The 24769-nt window shown below is 49.0% G+C and overlaps 1 protein-coding gene across 8 annotated transcripts in view; it reads right to left on the bottom strand.

Moving 5' to 3' along the window:
• Positions 1-24769, bottom strand: part of Synj2 (synaptojanin 2) — a 110795-nt gene that overhangs the window by 17270 nt on the left and 68756 nt on the right. For 3 of the 8 annotated variants that reach the window (XM_023712182.1, XM_023712180.1, XM_023712178.1), the window contains exons 7-20: positions 20586-20682; positions 18273-18445; positions 16793-16874; positions 15890-16039; positions 15618-15810; positions 13298-13489; positions 11589-11670; positions 10688-10828; positions 8565-8757; positions 6562-6720; positions 4901-5057; positions 3739-3856; positions 667-885; positions 468-546 (exon numbers count right to left, since the gene is read on the bottom strand). In XM_023712182.1, coding sequence (XP_023567950.1) covers positions 468-546; positions 667-885; positions 3739-3856; positions 4901-5057; positions 6562-6720; positions 8565-8757; positions 10688-10828; positions 11589-11670; positions 13298-13489; positions 15618-15810; positions 15890-16039; positions 16793-16874; positions 18273-18445; positions 20586-20682 — 2035 coding nt within the window. The remainder of the gene's footprint in view (positions 1-467; positions 547-666; positions 886-3738; positions 3857-4900; positions 5058-6561; positions 6721-8564; positions 8758-10687; positions 10829-11588; positions 11671-13297; positions 13490-15617; positions 15811-15889; positions 16040-16792; positions 16875-18272; positions 18446-20585; positions 20683-24769) is intronic. The other 5 variants (XM_023712184.1, XM_023712181.1, XM_004628506.2 and 2 more) reach the window with 3 other exon arrangements.

The raw sequence follows: 24769 nt of genomic DNA, 5'->3' as shown, positions 1-24769 counted from the left end.
CAGAAACAACCCCCCCCAAACTACTTATGAGCTGCATGCTCTGAAATAGTCTCAAAGATGGAACTTCTCATGAACAGAGAGGTGGGTCAAGACATACCAGCAGGAGCCACACTCTACACTAGAGAAACAGAAAGGAGAATCCCAGCTTCTTCTCTATGGTGCCTGCACAGACAGACACACGCTGAGCCAGGCAAGGTAGTGCATGCCTATAATCCCAGAACTCTGAGAGGCTGAGGCAGGAGGATCACACAGTTAAGCCCAGTCTAGAAAACTTAGCTGTTCAGCAAGACCTCATCTCCAAAAAAGGTTGGGGATGGAACTCAGTTGGAAAGTCCTGGGTTCAATGCCTTGTACAGGGGTAAAATGAAAAAAGACAGATTCTGAGGACAGGGGAAGCCATGGCCTCAGAGCAGTAGAGATGGGTCAGGTTCGTGCTGTGACTGAGTGGACACTCCAAGGCCACCTACCTTCATGCCATCTACATCCAGGACGCTGAGGGCAGAGTGACTATCTGCAAAGGTCACCAGCATCTGTCCCTGGTTGATCCTGAAATACATAAGTTAGGTCGAGTCAGCACCAAGAATGCCTCAGCAGCTCTTGTGGCTCCTGACACCCCTAAGCCCACACCAGATACCCCCAAGACTACACCCAACTGGCAGTGGGTACCTGACAAGGACAATTGTCCCATAATTCCCCAAGGTCTGCATGAGTTCAGTACGCAGGTCCTCAGGAAACTCATTTCTCTCTTCTAGGGTCGGCGACTGAAGGTTTACAACAACGGTGGCATCCAGAGGGCCCTGGAAAGAGGACACTTCCTGGAAAACCCTCTCCCGAGCACCCACGTCGACTTCTTGCACCTCCACCTCCACGATGGCCAGCACAGGTCTGCATCAGACATGAGGAGAGGGCAGAGAATGGTTAGCCCAAGCAGCAATGTCACCTCCTAGTCCCCAGGCCTAGTCTCCTGTCCCTCAGAGCAATGCTGTGAACATGAACATCTGCCTGTGAGTCCATAGACTGGCTGCCTACCACAGTCTGGTTTTCATCTTTCCCCAATCTGGTGTTACTGTAGTGTTTTTATGCAAGGATGTGGAGTCCTTCATCAGTAGAATCCAGTACTAAGAAATCCCCAGCCATCAGCAAAGGTCTCTTGCATTGCAATCCCTAGTCCTGTCTTGGCGGGGAGAAACGACCACCCCTGATCATCCAGAACAGTTCAGCTTTTCACATGGCTGCCTAGAAACTGGGAATAAGAATCTCCAAACTGTTCATTGCTTTTGAGTTAATAATCTCATATCTAGGACTTTATTCTATGGAACTGACCAGAGATTCAGACAAACTTGACAGTTCACAGCAATGTCAACAGGAGGGGAAAAGGGAAGTGATGTAATTGTTTCCTAGTAGGGAAGAGGCATGATGCATCCAAAGGTGACATGCTGTACAGTCTCTGAGAGTCATGCAGAAATCTGCCTGACATACATGCACACCAGAACACCAGTCACCAGGACACAATGCTGAGGGCTATGAATTATGAAGAGAACGATGCAATTTTATTAAAGATTTACAGTACCATGTTAAGTGGCAATAAAACATAATATGAAGTAATTTATAATATGGTGACAGGGACATAGTATAGCATGGTTGTAAACACTTGCCTAACTAGGTTCTGGGTTTGAAGCCCAGTAGAAGGAAAAAAAATTTATTGCAGGTGGTAGGACACACCCATAGTCATAGCTACTATGGAAACAGAGGTCAGCATCACTCGAGCCCAGGAATTCAAGGCCAGCCTGGGCAACAGAGGGAGACTGCATCTGAAGAGATATCCAAGGTAAAAAGGTTGTTCCATTAAAACCAGAGAATACTGCAAAAGTTGAGATTGGGAGGAGAGGATAATGTCATTACTTTTTTTTCTTTTACGGCAAGAAAAACGATGCCTGAGAAAACTTATATAGGGTCACACACTGAGTTCAAAAGACTCCAGCAGAAGCAGTAGGTATAGCTGAAGCAGGCAGCTTTTTCACTCGGGAATGACAAGGAACAAATGCCTGACACAGGCAGCAACCACGACACCTTCGGGGAACCTCTTGGGCAGCTCTTCCCTGGACACCAGTGTTTCTTCTCTGTTCACTGTGAGGACTGCTGCCTGGCTCCTCATTCCCACCTTGCCCCACTGGAGACCTTTCCAGAGGTTCTGTTGATTATTTGTTTGTTTTTTGTGGAACTGGGGATTGAACTCAGGCCCTTGTGCTTGCCAGGAAAGTGCCTATTTCACTGAGCCATCTCTACAGTCCTAGAGGTTCTGTTGAGACCCCCACCTCAACTCAATGTACAGCCTACCTAGAAGGCAACTCAGGGCCTAGAGGTCCTGTTTGCCTCAACTCTGGCTTTCTCCCTCCCTTTCTGCTTCAGCCTTTCTGTCCTCTTGGGCTCCTTGGTGTTGATGGGCATGTGCCACTGGAAACACTTTCCCTCCAGCCACATTCCTGTCAAGCCTTGCTCTGAGGGCATCTAAGCAGATGCCTTTTCTGAACAGTGGGGAGAAGGCAGAATTTGTTGTATTTATATTTTTTAACTCTTCTAGAAAATTCCATGAGACCATGATCTTGTGTGTTTTGCTCACTACTTAACCTCTTGTGCCAGGAACAGGAACAGGGCTTCCACATAAGGTCTCTCAATAGATGCTGATTAGAGAAAGTTTTCTAGCTATGCTCCTCTCACTAGCAAATCTTTTTTTTTTTCTCAAATATTATTTATTTGACATAGGATCTTGCTACACAGTTCAGACTCAGCAGTGATCCTGTCTCAGCCTCCCCAGCACTGGGATTACAGGTGTGCACCAATATATCTGGTTTCAGGGCTGGCTCAGTGCACCCGGGGTTCTAAGGCCAGCACAGCATTCACTAGCAAATCTTGAAGTCACACAGTAGAAGATTTGTAAGGTACATGCCAAGGTGTTCTAGCAACAGGCATCTAAAAATTTGTAGGTCTCTAAACAGGTAGACCTACTATTGGCTGACCAACTGTTGTCCACCACCTTCTTTCTTCATTTCTTTCCTTGAAGTAGTTGAACTCATCACTGTAGCCTTGGTGGAAGCCATAGGAAGAGCAAACTCTTCCTTGTCCACCCTCAAATGCCACCTCTGGTGCCCCCTGCAAGATGTTCCACAGCTGTCCCTAGATCACTATCCTCTACATTCTCTACTCCCTCCCATTCTCAGGGTGTGATCCCCGAGGCGGCAGCAACAATTTAGAGTATTTAACATCTCAGAACCCTAGATGTAAAATACTTGATCTTTTTAAGAACAAAATACTAGACAAAATAATCATCAATCACTGAATGGGTAAACTCCATGAATCTGTTTAGGGGAATGGCAAGCAGCAGTCACAAAGACATGAACCTGATCACTAATGCCAACACGATTGTATCTTGAAAATAATAACAAGAAAGCCAGGCTATACAGGAAGATCATTTAAGAACATTTAAAACCATAAAATAGAAGAAGTTTTATCTTTGATGTTATTTGTGATACAGAGTGAAGACAAAATGCCAACAGTATTAGTTCTCATTGGCTACAGAGGTATTCGTTGTATCCTCTTTTGTTCATTAGTGTATCACATACACAACCACACACACACACACACACACACACACACACACACCCCACACACCCTTATGGGACAGCATCTTGGCTTCCTGCGGGGATGGAGGAGACACTGCCTTGCCCAGCGAGGACGTACCTATGATCAGATGCTTGCAGCTCTGCGCGACCGTAGTACCTGAGGGTGCCGGGAGACCAGGTGTGTCTGACTCTGGTATCACCATCTAGATCGTTGTCTAGAAGGTTGAGTTCTCCAGCTATGCACAGGTAACACAAAGCCGTATCAATATACACAAATGCAGTTATGAATGCCTTAGCCAAAAGCTCTGTCCCAGACGACCCTATGTCTCAGGCTCACTGGCTTTAGCCCTCGGAGCTTGAACCTGGGCTCCAGCTGCCCGGGGGCCTGTGGCTAAAGCAGTTCCTTACTGACAAATTACCCAGAACAGGCAAGAACATGACCACAGACCACCCTCCCAGGTGGGCTAACTGTGACCTAGAATGCATCTGTCCCTGCTGCCACATTTCCACTGAGGGTCCAGAAGGGACAGGCACATGAGCCACTCCCACAGCGGCAGGTGCTGAGCCTTGGAAGCCAGAACCTTCTAGCCTCTGCCTCTCCACATGCTGGGCCATAGAGCTGCTCACAAAGCCATCTGCAGGAGCATTTATCAGCAGATGTAGTTGTCTGCTGCCTATTTATTTATTTTTTTTGTGGAACCGGGGATTGAACTCAGGCCCTTGCGCTTGCCAGGGAAGTGCTTATTTTACTGAGCTATCTCCCTGGCCCTTGTCTGCTGTTTATGTACTAGCTTATAGTGTCCAAACTTCAAGCAAACTTCACTTCTTGGCTGGGCATCAATAATTGTTCAAAATATACTCGACAGCCAATGGATTAAAAAAATACTCTTAGTTTTACTGTGTCTTGCTCCTGCTCAATTTTCTAGTGGAGCCTGAAGCAGAGGAGAATTTGTCTGAACAAAATGAATTGGAAAAATTACTGAGTGGGAAAGGGACAGGCACCCTGACAATCTGCTGCTTTCCCTCAAGATAAGACATAGGCTGGGGTGAAGCAACTATGAATTCAGAGATGAGGAAAGCCAGGCCAGGCCTGCTGACAGGTCGCAGTCTCCAGAAGCCAGAAGGAACTCTCTCAAAGCACGGCTTCCCATCTGGGGCAATCTTTCATCACACGAGTTATCCAAAAGACTGGCCGAGCACTAGGCAGAGTGCGTGTGCTTCTGTCCCCTCGATAGCTTTAGTGTGCACCGGCCCTGGCTCCTCAGACCTGCCTCACTCACCAGTTTTATCAAAAGGATGCTTCTTTCTCCACCACAGCACTCGGTCTGTCCATGCTGGGGTACGGCATTTGTCACTTGTGTCATAGGCAGCGGAGCCAACATCGTATTTGTAGGTGGGCCCAAAGTTAATGGCTCCTTCATGAAAGTCTTTAAAAATCTATTGGGAGAAAAGTTACAAAATCATCATAAGGAGAAGAAGTGCATTCCAGGGTGTTCTGGCCCTGAAAGAGTAACAGAATCTATGTCCTAGTTGCAAACAGTCCTACCCTGGACAGAGGTGTGCCTTTTAATTAGCAAAAAAAAAGGGGGGGGGGTTTGTACTCATCATGTTGTCACAGCACCACAGAACCTCCCCCTCCTGCGCCTCCTCCAGCAGCCACTTGCTGTCACCCCTGGAAGACAGAAAGGCATGGGCCTGAGACCTTGTGCTCCCCTGTGCCAGGGCCACACCCAACATGCCTGGGGCAGCTGGAGTTGGATGCGCAGACAGAACCTGGGACCGCATGCACCCCGGGAGCCCAGGAACACAGGTCCACAGGCCCACGGCCTCCCAAGTGTGAGGGAGACGGAGAGTGGGGCAGGGACAGCCCTTTCTAGGAAGTCTATTGCCTCCTGTCCACCTAGCCACGCTCTGCACCCCCACGCCAGCTGGGCTGGGGTGATGGGAGATTCCCCCCCTTGCTTCTGGAAAGGGACCTTAGCTTCCCCAACCTCTCACATCTAACCTGCTCTGTTCTACAAAGGTGGGGTGTGCTTCAGCCCATACTGGACCGCTGAAATTAGGCACAGTACAAGCTGGAGGGGCGGATAATTCAGGTATCTGGAAGCTGGCTGCTATGACCTTGAAGAGCTAGTGACACATTCTGTAGCTGAACCTTTCCTACCTCACCCATGGCCTGGAGTCCCTAGATACCTGTCCTTGGGCCTGAAGGCCACGCCTGAGCCCTGCAGCTGGGCAGTCCAGTGCCAAATTACAGCCCTATGCACTGGCTGTGTGAACCTGGATTAGTCACTTGACTTTGTGCTCAGTTTTGTCAATAAAAGTTTACAACACCTAATTTATAAGGCAGTCTTGAGGATTGTATGGACAAACTGGTGTCTAAAGTACTACTATAATTTATGAGCACTTCCACCAAGAAAGAGACATCGACAAATTTTGAACACAGTCCAAAGTATCACTCCAAAGTAAACTCGGTAGTTTATTATGTCTGCCTCTAAAAACACTGCACATGAGCAAGAGGCATGGGGTGGACTGGGTGAATAAAGACCTGCAGACGCCAGCATTTGATGGCCCCTCAGAGTGACACAATAGCTGCTGACATCAGGGCAGCCATGACTCAGCAGAGCTGCTCTGAGGTGAGACCTTGCTGGTACTCCTGCTGCTGGATTAACTGTTCTCTCATAGCCTTCACACAGCGATGGCTTCTCTCTCAGGCCCTGGGAAGATGCCTAGACCCTGCACATGGCCAGCCAGAGCCCATTTAAGGCAGGACAGATGCTCATGTGAATGCACGCTCCAGTTTCCCTACCTTCCCAAGCTCCACATGCTTTCTACATCAGAAACACAAGTGGAGTTTAATTTGCTGAGCACTGGCGTACATGTTTAGTAGATGGCGGTCCACACCATGGGCCACTAAAAGTATCATAAAAGCACAGCTTACTTTTCCATTTGATTTCTGCAGCTGTAGCTGATCGAATTCCAGAAGTTTCTTCCAGTCTTGGCGTTTAACAAAATAGAAGACTTCCTCATAAGTAAGGTCGATGCGGTAGTTGAAATCGCCACACCAAAACACATAATCATGAGAAAACACATTTCTCCCCTGAATTGTAAGGAAAATCACAATCATTCTAGTCCACTTTTCAAGGAAGATGGGAGAGGGGAGAAAAACAACTGTCATCAGACAGAAGACAAGCAGAAGCATTTTTCTTAATATATTATTGTTAAGCTTTCCACTAGAGCATACTCATTTGTCACTAATCCCATAAACCTACTGGAGGATTTTTACATGGTCTGCTTTTCTGTTTTACATAATTGTGTTCTGGAGTGATTTAAACAGAGCTCCAACTCTGAGAAGCACAACTACCAATTCTGATCCCAAGGACCAGTCTGTGTGCTTGCTCTGTGTGTCCTAAGAAATGCACAAATAGCCATCATCGCCAGAACTAGGAACAAGGAAAGTAGCAGAAACACGAGACCCTGCAGGACAGATACTATGGGCTCTAAAAAAAGTTTGGAATCAGTCTAACTTACTAAAGGGTGCACAGCAAGTGCTGATAAAGAAGAGATTTGAACCCAGATCCGTTGAGATCCTATAGCCATTTCTGTCCCCTTACTATGTGATGTGCCTCTTCCCTCATCCCATAAAGAGAATCTGAATAGAGGACAAAGATAGTCACAACTGAATAAAACGAGTGTGTAGACAACCACAGAACTTGCACGGGTAGAAACACTTCCTGTGTCAGCTAGTTGTATGAAGACCTGCACTGCAGGTGACTTCAGTTAATTTAAGTAGCTCCTCATGGCCAGTGGCTATTGCACTGGGCACTTGTATGGAGTATTAACATATCAGTACCACTAACATACAATCTGTATATATATATATATATATATATATATATACATTATATATTATGTATATATATACACACACCTATATATATATCCTATTGTAAACTTTTAATTTTTAGGAATTATTAATTCAAAATAGCACTCTTCAAGTGAAAAGGGTTAGACTTTTTAGCTACATACAGAAGTTGAAAATTTCCCAACTTATTTGTTTCTTCTTTAACTCAAGGAAGATCAGGGTACTTATTAATGAAAAGTAAGCCATTTCTGTTTCCACGCGTGTGCCACCCAGCTCACAGAATAGCAGCCTTCATGGTCTTGCTCTCATAGAGCCGAGCTCTAAGACCCAGCCAGCCCCTCTCAGACTCCAGAAGAACAGTGAAAGTCCTCCCTCTGGGGGTACAGGGGATGACGGTGGGGGTGCACACCGGGCTGAAGGTGTGCAGGTGATCATCTTTCCATTGGGAAAAACATGAAGATCTACATTTTATAATTGTTAGTAGGTTCTGGCATAAAACCTCTGAGCTACCACTAGAGGGCAGCCTGGCATGAATTACTGTTAGGCTAGAAGTGGGGTCCAGGTCTTCAGTCATGATTTCCTGATTCAAAAAAGAACGACTTTCATTTTTACTTTTATTTTTTATTTTTTTCGATACTGGGGATTGAATAAAAGAAAGATTTGTAGCTGAGCCACAATGAAAATGCAAAGATTGTGGATCTTAAGAAAATCAAGTCCTTATTCTTTCTTTGGATAGGGATTGATACTAGGGCCTCATGCATGCTAAGCACATGAACTGCACCTGCGTCCCCAAGGAAGGTTTGTGCTTTTCAGATTCAAATATCCTTCTCTCCCCATTTCATTATTTGAATTAGAAAATCAGGAAAATGCACCAAAGACAATCTAGAGTGCTTAAGGATCCCCAGGAGATGGAGAAGGAAGGGACAGAAGGGCAGGGCTCCTTCAGGTATCCCTCTGTTACAGGATCCCAGGTGGTTTCCAGGGACAACGCTGCCTCTCCTCGCAGCCAGGCTTTGCCCTCTGGGGCAGGAACCCTACTTGTGGTCGCATCCCTGGGCTCTGCCAGCAGCCTTGCTCACCGCAGGGAAGGACAGCCTGTGTGTGATCTCCTTGTAGTCCTCATTCCTCTCCTTCACCTGTGACTGCCCAGCAGTCAGGTGGCTGCAGATGAAGCAGAAGCTGGTGCTGTGGAACTGGAAGCGGATGCCCACGGCACCCTTGTTTCCCGCCTTGCCTCCCATGCCGGTCTTCACCGTGTCAATAGCCACGTCCCTGCAACAGGAGAGCATGCACATTCTGTGAGCTGGAGAAAATCAGAAAGCTCTTTTGCCAGAGAAGAACCCAGGAGCAGCCTGAGGCTACTGCTCTGAGGGCCCCTGAATCTTGGCTGAGGGCTTTATTTAACCACATCTTCTGCAGCGAAGAACACAGAGCCCCACAAGGCCATCACTGACGGGTCAGAAGGCTGCTTCCTCTCACTGTTGGCTGCTCCCTCTTTCAAGGGTGCGGAGCGCCTTCCCTGTGCCATGGCTTTGCGCCCCATGAGTACCCTCGATGATGCAGATACATGGTCCCTGCATCTGCCCCAGCTTTCCCGCTAGCAGGAGTAGCAGGAATTTCATTGTCCCCCTCGCCCATGCCACAAATCTTGTGCCCAGCACAGGAGGAAACATCGGGCAATGAATGTATTTCAGAATCAGGAAGCAGCCCACCATGCAGGCCGTCCTGAGAAGGCGATCCCAAACCAACTTTCCTGCATCACAGACTTTCGCGCTCGTTAAAATAGCAACTCGGAATGTATACATGTGCACATGAGTGTGCTGGGCCTAAATCCACAGATCATAAGCCCACTGCTCAAAGCCTCCATAGCATGCCAGAGATGGTGGAGGAGGTACCTGGGTGCCTGCTTCCTAGGAGATGAGGTGAAGGTGACAGTTTCCCAAAGGGGTGGGAACTTAAACCAACTGGAGAAGGGAGACAAGGACAAAGTAACACACAGGTGGCAAAACCTCAGGCCATGTCTAGAAATGGGAGCTTTCCCTCCTCAGTTTACCTCTAATGTTTACCCTGACCTTAATAAACTAATCTGTATCCATTAACCCAGGGTACAGAACAGCTACCCTGGTCACACCATGTTTCCTGAAAATAAGACCTAATGGGAACATAAACTTCAGCTGTAATTAATGACTGGTTGCTACCATGGTCATGGCCAGTGTCATGGAGAAGGCTGTACCTCCTGCTCAGGTGCCACTTTGTAATGGCAGGAGCTGCAGCTCCAGGCTGACCAGGGCTATGAGTGAAGAGCCCAGTATTGCCCTCTAAAGGATGCCATGAAGCATGCTGGTGGCCTTCTACACAGAGGTACCAGACTGTGAGTTTTGTCCCAATGATTTAGGAGGAAGGTCAGCTTAGGGTCTGGCATCAGCATTACGAAACCCTAATAAACCCATACATAAGACCAAGTAGTAAAAAGGAAGGTATTAAAAGTTGAGGGAGGGCCTGGGGGAGATAGCTCAGTAGAATAAGCACAAGTTACTGAGTTCAATCCCAGGTACCACAAAAAAATTCATAAAAAATAATAATAATAAAGTTGAGGGGAAAAAATAATAAGATAAAATAAAATGAAAGACTGTAAAAAAAATGTTAATCTCACTTTTAAAAAAAAGTTGAGGGAAATGGTGGACTCCTCCAGTGTCTTATACACTCAAGAACGCACACACACAGTCTTTGTTAAAAGGAATGTGTTTCCTAAGGCTTCCCCTTTCTTACAGTCACTCTTGTTACCTTGGAGAAACAATAATGAAATGACACGAGTTCAGCTAAGAATTCTTTTGAAAGGAGACAAAAGAACCGCCATTCCCTGACGAGTTGGTCAGCGCTGGGTCAATGATTTCCTGTATGGAAAATGCAGACAAGAAGCCCTTTCCTTGCACACAACGGCGAGGAACTCTGTGGACCACTCCTCCTAAGCAGGGCTAGCTTCCTGGCTTAGGAGTTTCCCACTGTGGCTTTTTCATTGCTGGACAATGTTCTATTTGGACTCTTTCTTCCCCTCCTCTCCCCTTGGGAGTTTGGCTCCATTTATGTAAAATAATGGCAGGTCCTGATTCCTACCGCAGGAGTGGGGACCAGAGGAAGTCATAGAACAAAACACAAAGACACACAATGCCTCACTCCCCCAGTGCTTATAAATGTCTCTTACCTGATGAAGGGGACATGGTATGGACGCACAAAGATATACAGACAGACGCCCACCAGCTGCGCCGAAGTCAGGAGAATGTACCTATGAGAGCGTGAGATGGCTTTCTGAAGCTGCTCACCCCACATCTTCCTGTTGGTGGTACTGGAAAAGAAGAGAGGACGGCTCTCTAGTCAGCTGGAGGGGCCACCTCCCTGCTACTGAGCGCTCCAGCCTTCATCGATCCTTTTCACAGAACTGATTTCTTACTGTCGGCTCCTCCATGTGATAGCATGCCTTGCTTCTTCCAGCGGACTAGTTACACATTTTTGGTTGTGTCTTCCACATCACAGTGGCCCTTTCCTTGGGGTTGCCACTGACATCTAGCACAAAACCTTCTTATAAGAGCTCTGGAGAGTCAGTTTTAATTATTTATTCAGAAAATTCCTTCATATGAATCTGGGCAAGCTTAGGGAGGAGGTCAGTCTTGCTGACTATAGCAAATGTTAACCCACAAGTTTGGGGGTTTTCCTTTGTAGCTACTCCTGGCATTCAGCTTTCCTTCCCTCACTCCAGGAAATACGAATCAGCTGCTCTCCCAGCCTGCCCCATCCCATACTCCACCGTCACACACCAGCTTCCCATAGTACCATGGATCAGCTGCATCCACAGCCCAGGCAAGAGCAACTTACAGAAAAGACAGCAATAACCAGCTCTCTCTTCTGTTTCCTTGATTAACAGGGCAGGAGGACCACGGCAGCACACCTTGGTGAGTGTGGCTAAGGAGCCCACTCAGAAGTGCCCACAGACTCAGGGACACAGACCCTGGATCCAGAGCAGGCTGGCTCTGGGAGCACCTCAGGGCCCACTCCCAGCCAGGCACCTGGCTCGGGGACACCCCAGCCCAAGCACCACAGCCCCTTACCTGGCGTTGACAATATTTCCTGCACTCAGTTCCACCATTTCCTCAAACCCCACAGCGAACATGTCAGCAGGGCTGCTTTCATCTGGGGAATAAGGCAGGAGATGAAGGGAGTCAGGGCTGCCAGGCCTGCACTCCTGGCTCACAGGGGCCCCTATTTTCCTCTTCTGGGCCACGCTATTCACTGCTGAAATCTCCCCTCACTGACCTCTTGGAGCCCAGCCCCCAACCCCACCCCTCTACCAGACACACTTCCCTGAGTAAGTCCAGGGATACACTATGGCCCCTCTGAACCTGCTTCTTTTGCCATGAAAGGGGTAGCTGTGGAGTGCATATCGGAAAGGGGAGGACAATGCCTGGGCCAGCACAAGAGCCTTTCTTGCCCTTCCTGATGACTGGTCTCCCACGCCAGACCCTCAGAGACTGGGACCCACACTATCTTCTTCAGCGTGTGCCTCCCAAGTAGTTTTCACAGGGCAGAGCGGGGCAATGCCCAGTTAATAACTGACTGCTAGGGTCCTGTCCCACGGGACCATAATTGGGTGGTCAGAGGAGAGACTCCCTCTGCATACTGGTGCTGCTGGAACCACTTTGGTGGGCTCTGCTATGGAAGTAGGGCTTACACAGAGCCACCAAGCCCGGAGACCTGGAGACAGGGGCCCACTGGGCAAGTGGGCAATTTAGCAAGACTCTGTCTCAAAAGAAAAAGTGGTGGGCTAAAGGTAAGCTCAAAGCAAAAGCCCTGGGTTCAATCCCCAGGACTCAATACCACAGAAAAAAGACAAACACACAAACAAAAGGGTTCTTTCATAACCACTTAAAGTGGGGATGAGTATTCCTTATGTGTGGACCATACATGTTTTGGGTTTAGGAATATTTGTATATACATGAAGATGGGACACCATTCTAAATGTGAAATTCATTTATTTTATGTACACTTTCACACATAACCTAAAGGTAATTTAATGCAATTTAAATTTATTTATTTGCTTGTTATTGGGAAATTACTCCAGGGCCTTCACACTGAGCTACACCTGCAGCCCTTTCTAATTTTGAGGCAAGCTGACTCAAACTGGAGCTCGTCCTGCCTCAGCGTCCCAGCGGTTAGCTTCATGCACCGTTTTCAGAGCATGTGTGTCTTGACTGTGATGCATCACACCAGGTTGGGAATGGAATTTTCCACTTGTGATGTCACATCATTGCTCAAAAAGTGTCAGGTGTCGGGGCATTGCAGAGTTCAAGTTTGGAGGCAGCAGCAGCATTAAGTGCATGCTTGGCTCGAGCAGCAGGGCTCTGGGGGCCAGGTCTCCTGACGACAGCTGGGTACTAGTGACCCACTCCTAAGACTGTCACATGTCTGCATGTGAAGAGGAAAGAGATCTAAGGTCTGATAGCGCTTTCAAGCACATGGGAAAGAAAAAGGCTGACCAAGTTAACTCGCCACGCGGTACTTTATATCACGGCACTGTGCTTTCACACTTTCTGTGTGCATGTGTGCATGTGTGTGCCGCTAGTGGTCAAGCCCCGGGCCTCAGGCATGACAGGCAAGTGTTCTACCACTAAGCTACATCCCCAGCCCACATGTGAACGCCCCAAAGAGTGAAAATGTCAAGTACTCCATTCCATAAAGCAACAGCTACTAAGCAGACGAAGCCTGAAGGGCCGGTTGGCTGGGAAGTATATCTGGAGATCACCAGAGAGGTTGCACTTACCCTCGAAGTCCACAGCTCCGGAGAGCCGGGGTGCATCCAGCAGCCAGTCCGTGAGCTCCTCCGTCCCCAGGAGGTTGCTCCGGAACTGCTTTCCTCCGTTCACGTTCCAGGTCCCCACAGCGATTCGGATCCGCTTGAAATTTGTGAATTCTGACTGTCGCTCTGTCATGGCTTTCAGGATCCTGGGAGTCACTGTGAAGAGACATAAAAAGGTATGTTTCTCGACAGACCAAACCTCAGATACTGTAATTTTAGAATTGCGGAGGGGGGGGTAAGCTATCAGAGAAAGCATATTGATATGGATCATGGGGAGGTGCATCATGGGGAAGGTGACAAGAGGTGAACCCCTCTCTTAACCACTGCACTTCCTTGTCTACAATCCAGGTGTGACAACACAGGTCTGGAAATGCATTTCCCTTAACAGGGCCTTCCTCCCAGTGAAGGCCACAGGGGTCACGTGACATTAGGTCACAGGGAATCCCTGTGACACGTGGGAAAAAGCCTTGCCCTTGGCATTTACCTCATGATCCCATAGAAGGAAAAAGCACTGGAGACAGCTCAGTGCACCACATAAACAATATATATGCATTCATTATGTGTAATATTTACATATATAACTTTAAGTATCTTACCATCCCACATGTCTGAGAGACATTAAAAAACCAAGATACCACATCGTCCCTGTCCTCTAGAGATGCAAAACATGTTGAACTCCTCACTTAGTCCAAGAAGTCCCCCTCCTGCCTTCCCCCACCCCATCCTGCAAGTGAATAAGCCTCACTAGGTCGCTTGGAGCTTGTTTAGCTTTTTCCGAGCTGGCATTATTCCCAGGGCAGAAACCAATCCAAACAACACCTTGGCCATCAGAAGCCAAAGAAATGCCCTGAAGTATAGAGAAGCAAGAGTAGTAAAGGCCTATCAAACCATTTCAAATACGGGCTCATTTCTCTTTCAAGAACACCATAAATTTCTAACAAATTTTAATATACAAGAAAATGCTGGGGGCCTGCCCATTAGCTCAGCTGTTCAAGTGACTCTTTAAACAAAGCAATCAGGATGCTGTGGTTCGCTCCCCAGATCCTCAAGCCTTACCAGACCTGCTCTCAAGGCATCCTGAGCCAGCCGGGGGGGAAAAAAAAAAAAAACAAACATAAACTTTTGGGGGCTGGGGAGATAGCGCAGTAGAGTAAGTGCTTGCCTGGCAAACACAAGGGCCTGAGTTCAATCCCCAGTTCCACCAAAAAAAAAGAAAAGAAAATGCTGTGTCTCCCCTTTTCCCTTAGATCTATAAAGTTCATAGGCTCCCAGGAATAAGATGACATTAAAATTTCCCCAAGAGGGCCAGCCAAATAGCTCAACGGACTAAAGTGCCTGCTTAGGCAGAGCACAGCAGCTGGGGTTTGATCCCCAGTATACTGTGCTGGCCCTGCCCCCGGGGTACGCTGAGATGGTGGCGAATAAGACTGGACATGGTGGCATGCACTGTAATCCCAGCACTTGGGAATGCTGAAAACAGGAGAATCACTACGAGTCTGATCTACATAGTGAGACCCTGTAGACACTGTACTAAATAAAAAAAAAAAAAAAAAAAATTCCCCAAGAAATTTCTAACTATTGATGAACTCCTGTCCAGATGTGCCTGCACACCCAGAATTTGGCAGTGTCCTCTCTCCTGTTTCTGCAGGGCCTTCAGGGGCCAAAGGACAACAGGGAAGCCCACAGGAAGCTCCTGAGGAGCGTGACATCTGTTAAGGGGACCAGAAGCTCAGGTCACAGGCAGTTTCTGGAGCAAGTAAGCATTCAGAGACATCGATACTCTCAGTACAGGACAGACCAGAGCTCTCCCCATTCCTCCCTCCTCTCGGCATGGAAAATAGAACAGGCCAAGGCCATAGACAAGGTCAGAGGAGGGCTCCCATGTACAGACTTTTCCTAGTCATTTTACCCTGAAACAGTACAGTGTAACAGCTGATTACATGGCATTAAGTGTTAGAAGTAATCTGGTCTAAAGTATAGGAGAGGATATGTGAAGGTTATACACAAAGATATGCCATTTTATATAAAGGACTTAAGCATCTGCCACTTTTGGTACCCACGGGGCTTCTGGAATCAATTCCCCACAGACACTACGGAACAGTAGCCATGTACAGTGACAACTGCAGGCTGCTTAGGTCAATCATTTGAACCAGGAAAACATAGACCAGAAGCCTAAAAATGTTAGGCATATCTGCCAGCTGCCATCCTGGATGATACAACTGGGGGAGTGGGGATGGTTCACCTCCCCCATCACCACCACCTGAGGACCCCATGCAGTAGATACCCAAGCAAGGAGAGCAGCAGGTGTTACCCAGAAGGGCTGTGTTGTCCAGGAGCATCCTCCCTTTGTCTGTTGACTCCTCCTTATAGACATCTCCCACCAGCAGCAGCTTGATGGCTTCCTGCTTCACCCCGTCAAGGAAGTTGGACTGGATGGTACGAGACATGGATCGGGCGCCATCCTTTAGCTTCCCCACCTGCACGGAGCCAGCCACAGGTATAACAGGGCACTGTGACGTGCCCCTCCCCCTGCCACCCTTGCCCCTCCCCCTTTACCTTGGCCTTTCCCTCCAGGGCCCTGCTGCCTGTGAACACTTTGCTCAGGCTGTGCCCATTCAGGGACCACATGGCTTTGAAGGACTCCACGAAGCGCTCAACAGTGGGCTTCGAATTCAGCCTCAGGCTCTCGAGCTGCAGATGAAGGACCTGGGGAGACATGAAGGACAGTGGCCACTGGCAGCCTGAGGGGTTCATCCCCAGACACTTCCTAGGGTGGGTACTGCAGGCCCTGAAGACTTTGCGCACCTCAGAGAACTCTTACAGCATGCAAGCACCCCTCAACTCCCCAGCTTCATTTATTTATTTATTTATTTATTTATTTATTTATTTATTTATTTTGCGGTACCAGGGATTGAACTCAGGGCCTTGTGCTTGCCAGGCAAGCACTTATTCTACTGAGCCATCTCCCCGGTCCTCTAGCTTCATTTAAATGACTCCCTCAGTCCCTCCACTGACAGAAACCTGACAGCTCCCCATCACTCCTGGGGCAGCAAGCAGTAGGGGAAAGCAGGAGGTGTGGTCCTTACTTCCTCTTCCCAGGTCACCAGACAGCTGGGGCCACAATGACCAATGCAGTCCCCGGGACCTCACACTGCCCTGGCCTGCGGTATATTCAGGATAATCATTGCATAGGAGAGCTGCGGCTTCTTAAGGACTCCTGAGCCTTTGGGCCCCCATGTCTGGGGTGCATCCCAAAGACCGTGTGAATGGCTGTGCCTGTGACAGGGAAAGGCACAAGATGGCACAGACCAGCAGCCACCCAGGGAACCTCCCTAGATGCTGTACGTATCAGCATTACCCATAATATCAACCCAGTGATGCCACCCTATCTTGCTACCGAAGGCCCAGCCTACCCTGCTGAAGGCATGAGACATTACATAGATGACCCAAAGGACAAACCTCCAGTGCAATGAAGCTCTGCACAGTGTTGGTTCGATCCAAGCAGTCAAGACAGTTCATCCGCAAAGTACCTTTCTGGAAACTTAGAAATAAGAAAGGGCCAGTTATGAGTTCAGAGGAGCCAGCCAATGGCCTTGCTCTCTCCCAAGAGACAAGCCCTTTCCTACTCTGTAGCAACCCACCAGCATCCTCATGTACATCCCAAGGGACCCAGCATAGCAGGAGTGGCAGGATGATCCCAAACCACCACTGCAGGTGCCCACAGGTCTGGCCACTATAAATACAGCTGGTGCTTGTTAGTCACAGGAGTTCATAGTTGCATGAACATTAAATTAGCAAACCGGCACATGCCTCCGAGGGGAAGTGTTGTGAGGTACCTATGGGCCTCTGGCCAATTATGAGCTGATCAATACATCAGTTGCTTTGATGGTTTCTGTTTCAAGACCTATTACTGAATATTTATAGATTTAGGATGGTTCAACTGAAATTTTTTTCTTAACTTTACCACCAGTTAGAAAGAATATTAAATGCATTTTTGACTTATGCTATTTTTGACACACAACGGGTTTCTGAGGACATAACTGCATTTTAAATCCAAGAGTATCTGTAGACTGCTGCTTCATTAACACTGAGCTCATGGCCAAGAGCACCAAAGCGCAAGCCCAAATGCAGCCAATCTGGCCTGCGTTTTCTTCAGAAGGCATAGCTCAGCCTTCCTGTACTTAGAAATGCTCAGCACTAAGCGGGCAGGCCATTGTCAAACAGTGAAATCAACAAAAAAGGACAACACTTGAAAGACATGTGCTCAACAGTGAAAAGGACCCTTGTCTACAGCCCAAGAACTGAGCTACAAAGGTCAAGCGTCATCCTGGCTGACCTCACCAGGGACATAGACTTATTGCTCCACATGTTTTATGAATGACTGCAAAACCATGGTGAGGAGATTCTGAAGCTATCGATGAGTTTTGAAGAGTAGGTGAATTCACAAATAGGGGTCTGTAAAGAATTCGGGTGAACTGCATGTGATCAAGGACTCTGGCTTTCTTTTCCTTTCAGCTCTGAACAGGGTAATCCACAGCTCAGTTTCTTTGGGCAGAGTGGGTGCAGGCCAGCTGTTCTACCAAGACTGATGACAACTTCCCCTCATTCTCTTGAGCTCCCATCACAGTGTGTAAGTTGTTGTTACACAGTCTCCTGAGCTCTTCATGTTGACACAGTCCTTTGTAGGGGATGTTCCTTTTCCCAGAAAATCATACTTTACCATCTAATCTCCAAATTCAGAAATACATCATTCACTACAGGAAGAGAAAGGAGAAGGCTGGAATCCAGAAGATGCCCAGCATTACTGAGCTTACCACCCTGGAAACTACAGGTATAGCCAGGCAGCTGTTGGGTGCTTGAAGGGGCCCCCAGCTCAGGGGTGCTGTGCTTCCTGAGCTCCTTGCCTGGAAGGAAGGCAAAGAGTATGGGCGAGACTCACCGTGGACTTACATTCTCGCCCTTCGTGAACACATCAAAGTCATCCCAGTGCAGCTTTAAGTGAGGCCTCAACAGGTTCTCCAATTTCTCTAGCTTCCCGCCTTTGGCAAACTGATGCAAGTCAAAATTTATCATAGGCGTGTCAACGGCGTGGCAAGAAGCCCAGAGCAACTTCTGAAAAGGGAGAGGGAGAGTGGTGGGGGGGACAACAGAAGGCAGAGCAGAGACTGCAAACCTCCGGCTGCTTGTGTTGTCCAGGCCAATCAGTTACACCCTAGAGTGTGCACGTCAGCTGAACAGTGCATGGGAGACCGGGGGCTCCACTGGCCCTGACCCTGAAAAGGAAGCATGGGACAAGGGTCCTGGAAGCACAAAAGCCACAAAGAACATCTTGCCTGCACAAGGGCAGAAGGTCCCTGTTGGGCAAAAGAGGCAAATGCAGGGGTGTCTTCCTGGGGACATCCCACTCTTTGCAGGGCCCTTGGAGGGCCCTGTTCTTCAGGTGGGCCAAGTGCCCGGGCCATCAGGGACAGTGGCACAGAGCAGCCTGGGGAGCTCATAATCCAGTTCCTGTTGCCCTGGTAACTGGCCTCTTCCTCACAAGCACCAGACCCAGGCAGGTGGGCTCTACAGTGGCCAGGTCTCCAGGCTAAGGTGGCTAGAAGGAAGGCGATGCCATTCCTCAGGATGAGAGACATAAGGAGCCAGAGTCATGGGACCCAGCCTGATCTACATCCAGGCGCAGCCCGGGAGCCACAGTGAAGGTGGGCTCTGCCCGGGAAACACATCCTGGGGTTGCTGATGCTTTAGAGTACTTAGCCATCCCTGCACATAGGGCTTCCCTGCCCATCTACTCCTCAGCCTCCTCATCAAAGCACACAGTTGTCAAGGGCAGACCTGCTATCCCCCACACACCTAGATCTGAGCCTCTACACACAGTGCTGGTGGCTTCAGGGCAGATCAGGTCCACACCTGCCCAGCCAGAGGTTTAGGGGATCCTGCAGGACTATAAGGACTCTAGGTCACCTCATCTGGCCAAAATGCATATGTAATATGCTGCCACAGTCAAGAAAGCCTCCCTGGGAACAGTTTGTGGAACTAAGACGCATGCTGGTGGCTTAAAACTTCATATACTCGAGCCAGCACCTTGTCCAGCTGTAGACAGAGAACCACCAGAGCCCAGGCTGGCTGCTGGAGTGACAGCCTCGGTCTGGTCAGGAGACTCACTAGTCAGGGCCATGACCCCGGTCTCCAGTTGGTGTACAGTCTCTGGCTGTGCCCCACCCCAAGGCCTCCTCCTGCCCTCTGGTTACAAAAGAGACCTTCACTTTAGTGCCAGGGACACTGCCACCAACGGCTGGGAGGGGCAGCAGCTTCTGAGGACATCCTTTCTCTGTAACTCAAGGCAGAAAAGGGAAAAGGATTTTCCCCCATCTTCTGCCTTAAAATAAGCCGCCAGCATTGCTGCCAAAGTGGGTGGGAAGGGAGAGGCTTCTGGATGAAGTTGCTGGAGCAACAAGCCAAACAGGAAAAGCAGGTCTGGCCAAATACAACTGACGACCTGAAAGTCCCTGCTAGAAGCCTGCAGCTCTTCTAAGCGAGTGAAATGAGCACCCAGCCAGGGTTCAGGGGTCAGAGTGACAGCAGGGGCTGGCCCTTGGCCTTCCTGAGGTGACTGTAGGTTCTGTGGATAAGGGGCTTCTTTGAGCATCAAACAACCAGTCTTTCTCCACTAAACAGGGGCCATGGGAACGTGAGGGAGAATGAGGAAGCCCCCACAGCTCATTGTGGGGTCTTCCATGGCAGCCTGGTAGCTCCCAGGAGACTGCTTCCTCACTCTGTGATTCACTGTCCCCTGAACTGGGCACCCTGATGGAGGAGAAGCCCACCACAGCTGGCACCCAGCATCCATGGCAGCCCAAAAGAGACTGGGGACTTCAAGGCCACCCACACAGCAGGAGGAGGCCCTGAGGGAGACTGAGGCACGAAGCCCCCGCAGTGTTGGTGTGAAGATCCCAGGAGGTGCCAACCTGCTTGTAGGCTCCACCTTCTCCCTTTCCTGATGGGCAACTCTTCAAGGTGGCTGAAGGCCTCCTTGACCGTTGGGGGCTGGGCGAAATGTAGCTTTGCTCTGATTCGGAGCGAATTCTCCCTATCTGCTACAGCCAGATAACTGGCTGAAGCCCTGGAGAAACCTCTGAAACTTCAGGAGGGTGGACTGCTGTCCTGAGTCTCACAGGAGCCCACCTAAGTGGGGCCACTGCGCCCTCCCCACCTGCCCAACTCTGAGTGGAGACACCAGGAGTGGGGTTACCTTGAAGGCCCTGTTGAGCACCTCCTCTCCGCCTCTGCTTCCCAGCAGGTTCACAACCACCTGTTTCCCGTACTGCTCCTTCAGAAGCACCATGTGCCTGCAATGGCAGTGGGTAGATGGTGACACCAGAGCACGCAGACCGGCCACCTGGTCATGGGCACTTCAGGGAAGACGTGCAGAAGGACAACACTTTCTCACCCGTGCCACTGGCCCAAGAAGTGGAAAATGAGCCAGGGTAGAAAAAATGACTCCTCTTCAGCCAGTGCCACTGCTTGCCAGAAATGCCAGTGACGAGAACAGGCTGCCGAGGCCTGTCTGCATAAAAGACCCAGGATGGGAATGACACACGAAGGCTGTGCGGCTCCTTGGCAAAGCACCACCACCAGACCTAGTGCTGAGCCAAAGCAAGAAGGTACAACGAATCTTGCAGGCTCCCAACAAGTATTCCTAGGTCAGATGGGATTTTGAAATACGCATGGTGAGCTCTTGGGAAAGACTCCAATATTTATCCTTGTCGCCTGTTTGATAAAAGTAACTTTGTAATTTTAATGTTAGAGATGTTTAAATGTGGCACTTAAAAGAACAGGGAAAAGACAATGCAAAAAAGCAGACATAAAACTGTAACATAACAGTGCGGTCTTTATGTCTAAATTTAGACAAAAGAAGCCTGGAAAGAAATATACTGTGATGTTAAAAGGAATGGAATGTTGCAGGATTAAAAGATTTTTTCTGCTCTGAATATTTTTCTTTTCTAAATTTCTACATGGCAAGTTTCTTTTATAAAGAGATTTAAAAAAAAAAAAATAACGAGCACACCATTTTTAGCCCAAAAGAGAGAAAAAAAATCTTACTGACTTTGATAGCTAGCACACAGGGTAGAAAGAGTGTGAATTCGGAAGAGGGCGGTTTTAAGTTAGGCTTGCATGCTGAGCAGCCAACCTCAGTGAACGGGAGCCCCTCCCGGCTTCTGCCTCTCAGGAGTCCTGCTAGAGCCAGGCTCCTGGCAGCTCAGAGCTAGGCAAGAAGTGAAATGTGCAGGGCTCAGCCCTTCAGGGGTCTGCCCCAAAAAGGAGCATCTGACCTGAGCTCTGGCACGGGAGGCTCTGCCCAGTGAGATAAGGAAGCAAGCCCATCAGGGCCACCTAGCCAAGCCACATCCCACAATGCAGCTTATCAGAGAAGAGGCCAATGTCAAATCTCCACCCATCAGATCTCCCCACTTACTTCTCCAAACTGCAGGGTGGGAAGAGAAATGTTACTACTTATTATTCCTGTGCTTTATCTTGTCACCAGGCCCAAGTCCTGGACAAGGTGAGCCTTCCCTTCTGAGCTGGCTCCTTCTCTACACTATCAGGCTCAACTTCCCTCCCATGCAGAGGAATCAAGAGGATGAAAAATGATGCAAGGGACCAAGACAGTGCTCAGAATATGGGTGTCAGTTTTGCATCCCTTCCTGTTAATTTAAAAATAATCTCCTTGTGTTATAAAAGGTGTCACGGAACCAGTGCACACAGGAGTACCTGGCATCCACACCGAGGTCAGCAGGACAAAGACACGTTCCTGCCTTGGTTGTGCTGGGCTTTGGACCTTTCTGTTCACTTTTTCTGCCCATCTGTTGCTCTCATAGGCAGTTAGTGGGAAAATACGGAGTGTTTCAGGAACCTTGAGGAGTTGGGTTTCCATTGGGAAGCATCCTGCCTCTCATTTTCAGGGAGGGACCAACCATTAGTTGTGGATTGACAACTGGTGGCCAACTTGTAACACCCAGCTGAATTGAACCAGCATGATGCTGGGTTGTGGGAGGTCTGCTTGAGGGTTGTTACTGGCAGCATAAGAAAGAGAACTGGAGAGAAGAGAGCTGTAGGGAGCTGTTGGGAGCTGTTGGGAGCTGTAGGGAGCTATTGGGAGCTGTAGGGAGCTGTTGGGAACTGTAGGGAGCTGTGGGGAGCTGTTGAGAGCTGTAGGGAGCTATTAGGAACTGTAGGGAGCTGTAGGGAGCTGTTGAGAGCTGTAGGGAGCTGTTGGGAGCTGTTGGGAGCTGTTGGGAGCTGTAGGGAGCTATAGGGAGCTGTAGGGAGCTATAGGGAGCTGTAGGGCGCTGTTGGGAACTGTAGGGAGCTGTAGGGAGCTCTTGAGAGCTGTAGGGAGCTGTTAGGAACTGTAGGGAGCTGTAGGGAGCTGTTGAGAGCTGTAGGGAGCTGTTAGGAGCTGTTGGGAGCTGTAGGGAGCTATTGGGAGCTGTAGGGAGCTGTTGGGAGCTGTAGGGAGCTATAGGGAGCTGTAGGGAGCTACAGGGAGCTGTAGGGAGCTATAGGAAGCTGTTGGGAACTGTTGGTTCTTCTGTGGTGGCTGGTTCTCCTGGAGGAGCTTGTCATGGGGCGGCTCACTTTGAGCATCACTTCCTGGCTCCAGAAGGGAAGATGGCGCACTGCTTGGTCTCCTGGAGAATCTTGTTGTGTTGGCTTTCCTGATGGGAACTCAGCTGTTCTCATCACTGGAGGAGCTCAGGACCTCACTGTCACTGAGGATGGCTGTGGTACTTCTCGAGGGAGCTCTGGTTTTTACTTTGAGCATTGCCTGCTAGCACAGATCCTTCACCCTGCTGGCACAGACATTTTAGCTTCCTCCACTGACTATGTGCCTTCCCAGAACAGATCCTTGAAACAGGCTTGCATGAGACATTGTCATGGCTATAGATCTCCAGGTGGACTCGTGGGGGCATTGTGGTGGGCTCTAGGTCTTCAGCTGAACTCATGCAGGACACTGCCATGGGATCCAGGCCGTCAGCTAGATTCTTTTGGTCTTTAATGTGGGGACAGGTTTCCTGCACTCTCTTTGTATACGCCTTTTTGGGTGACTATTATGTGTCCTGTATTGTTCACCTTGCAAAAGCCCAAACTACAACAAAATTAGATGTGCTCTGATTCTGGGCGCAGCAGCTGTGCAGAACGAGAAACAATGCATAAAGAACACACCACTGTCCTGTGAAAGAGATGTGGGCACATCTCCCTCACGCAAGGTCAGCACTGATCCGTGGATACTCATCACCAGGGCAGATGCCAAGCTCCCGCTCAAGCGCCCACCACCAAAGGCCTGCTCCCAACCCCTCCTCCAGCACACAGCACGGAGATGAAAGGACTGACTGCTGACGGCCCAGATAAACTCGGAGGGCACCAAACTAACCCGACAGAGAAAGAGCGTTCTGTGGGTTGGGATGGGTCCCTGGGGAGGCTTTTGGGCCAGAGAGAAAGGATTTTCTTGGACTAAGCCCATCAAAAACTGAAAGAAAAAAAAGATACTTGAGAACTCAGCAATGACTAGAGACAGATTCACTGGGCCAGGCCACCCCTCCCTCATTTCTAAATACTACTCTCAAATGAGAGCACCAGCCTTAGTGACACGACAGGGGGCAGCTCATCCCAAGGGAGTGTCAGAACTCACAAGGCTAGTTAAGTGTCACCACTGAAAAGCATTAAAGAAGCCCCTGTCAGTCAAAACTATGCACAGCAGATGCCTGCAAATGGTCTTAATGGCTTCAGTAAGTTTTTCAAAGATTTGCAGAAGAACCTAAGATTACCCTTAACTTTGGGAAGCTTTCTAAGGGGCAACAGAACTTTGAGGTACTTATAAAACAGAAGACTCAGACCGTGCTGGGCCCTCAAAGGAGACAATATGGAGGACAAGATCACCCTGCAACAATGAGAAAGCACTCAAGAATAATACAGGAGATGACCCAGGCCGCGGGATCCTGAACAGACCCAGAGCGCAGGCCCGGCGAGTGAGTGAGACGACCGGAGCCGCCGGATCCTCATTCGACCCAGGCTGCAGGTCCAGCACAGAACACTTCAGCAGAACTCCCTGCAAAGAGGCTTGAGGCAAGACCCACCCAGCTGATTCAGGAGCAGAGCATCTTGCCAGAGAGACACAAAGAGTTCAACTCTAACGCCTGCAGCAGAAAGAAGTGGAGCACAGCAGCCAGATCCAAACAACACCCACCTGGAGGAATCTGAACTTCATAGATCTGGACTTGGTGCTAAGGTAATAACTCTATCTGCTCTACACCAAAGGTCAGAAGACAGTGGTATACAAAATGACAAAGAGAAGGAACAAAATGCAGTCTCAGGCCCCGAGTCCACCCAGTACAAATGCACAAGACACTAGCACTGAGGAAACTGGAAATCACA

Source organism: Octodon degus, unplaced genomic scaffold, assembly GCF_000260255.1.
Source record: "Octodon degus isolate 3935 unplaced genomic scaffold, OctDeg1.0 scaffold00024, whole genome shotgun sequence".
Lineage (NCBI taxonomy): Eukaryota > Metazoa > Chordata > Mammalia > Rodentia > Octodontidae > Octodon > Octodon degus.
The sequence above is the reverse complement of the archived record's forward strand: the minus strand, read 5'-3'. Positions and strand labels throughout refer to the sequence as shown.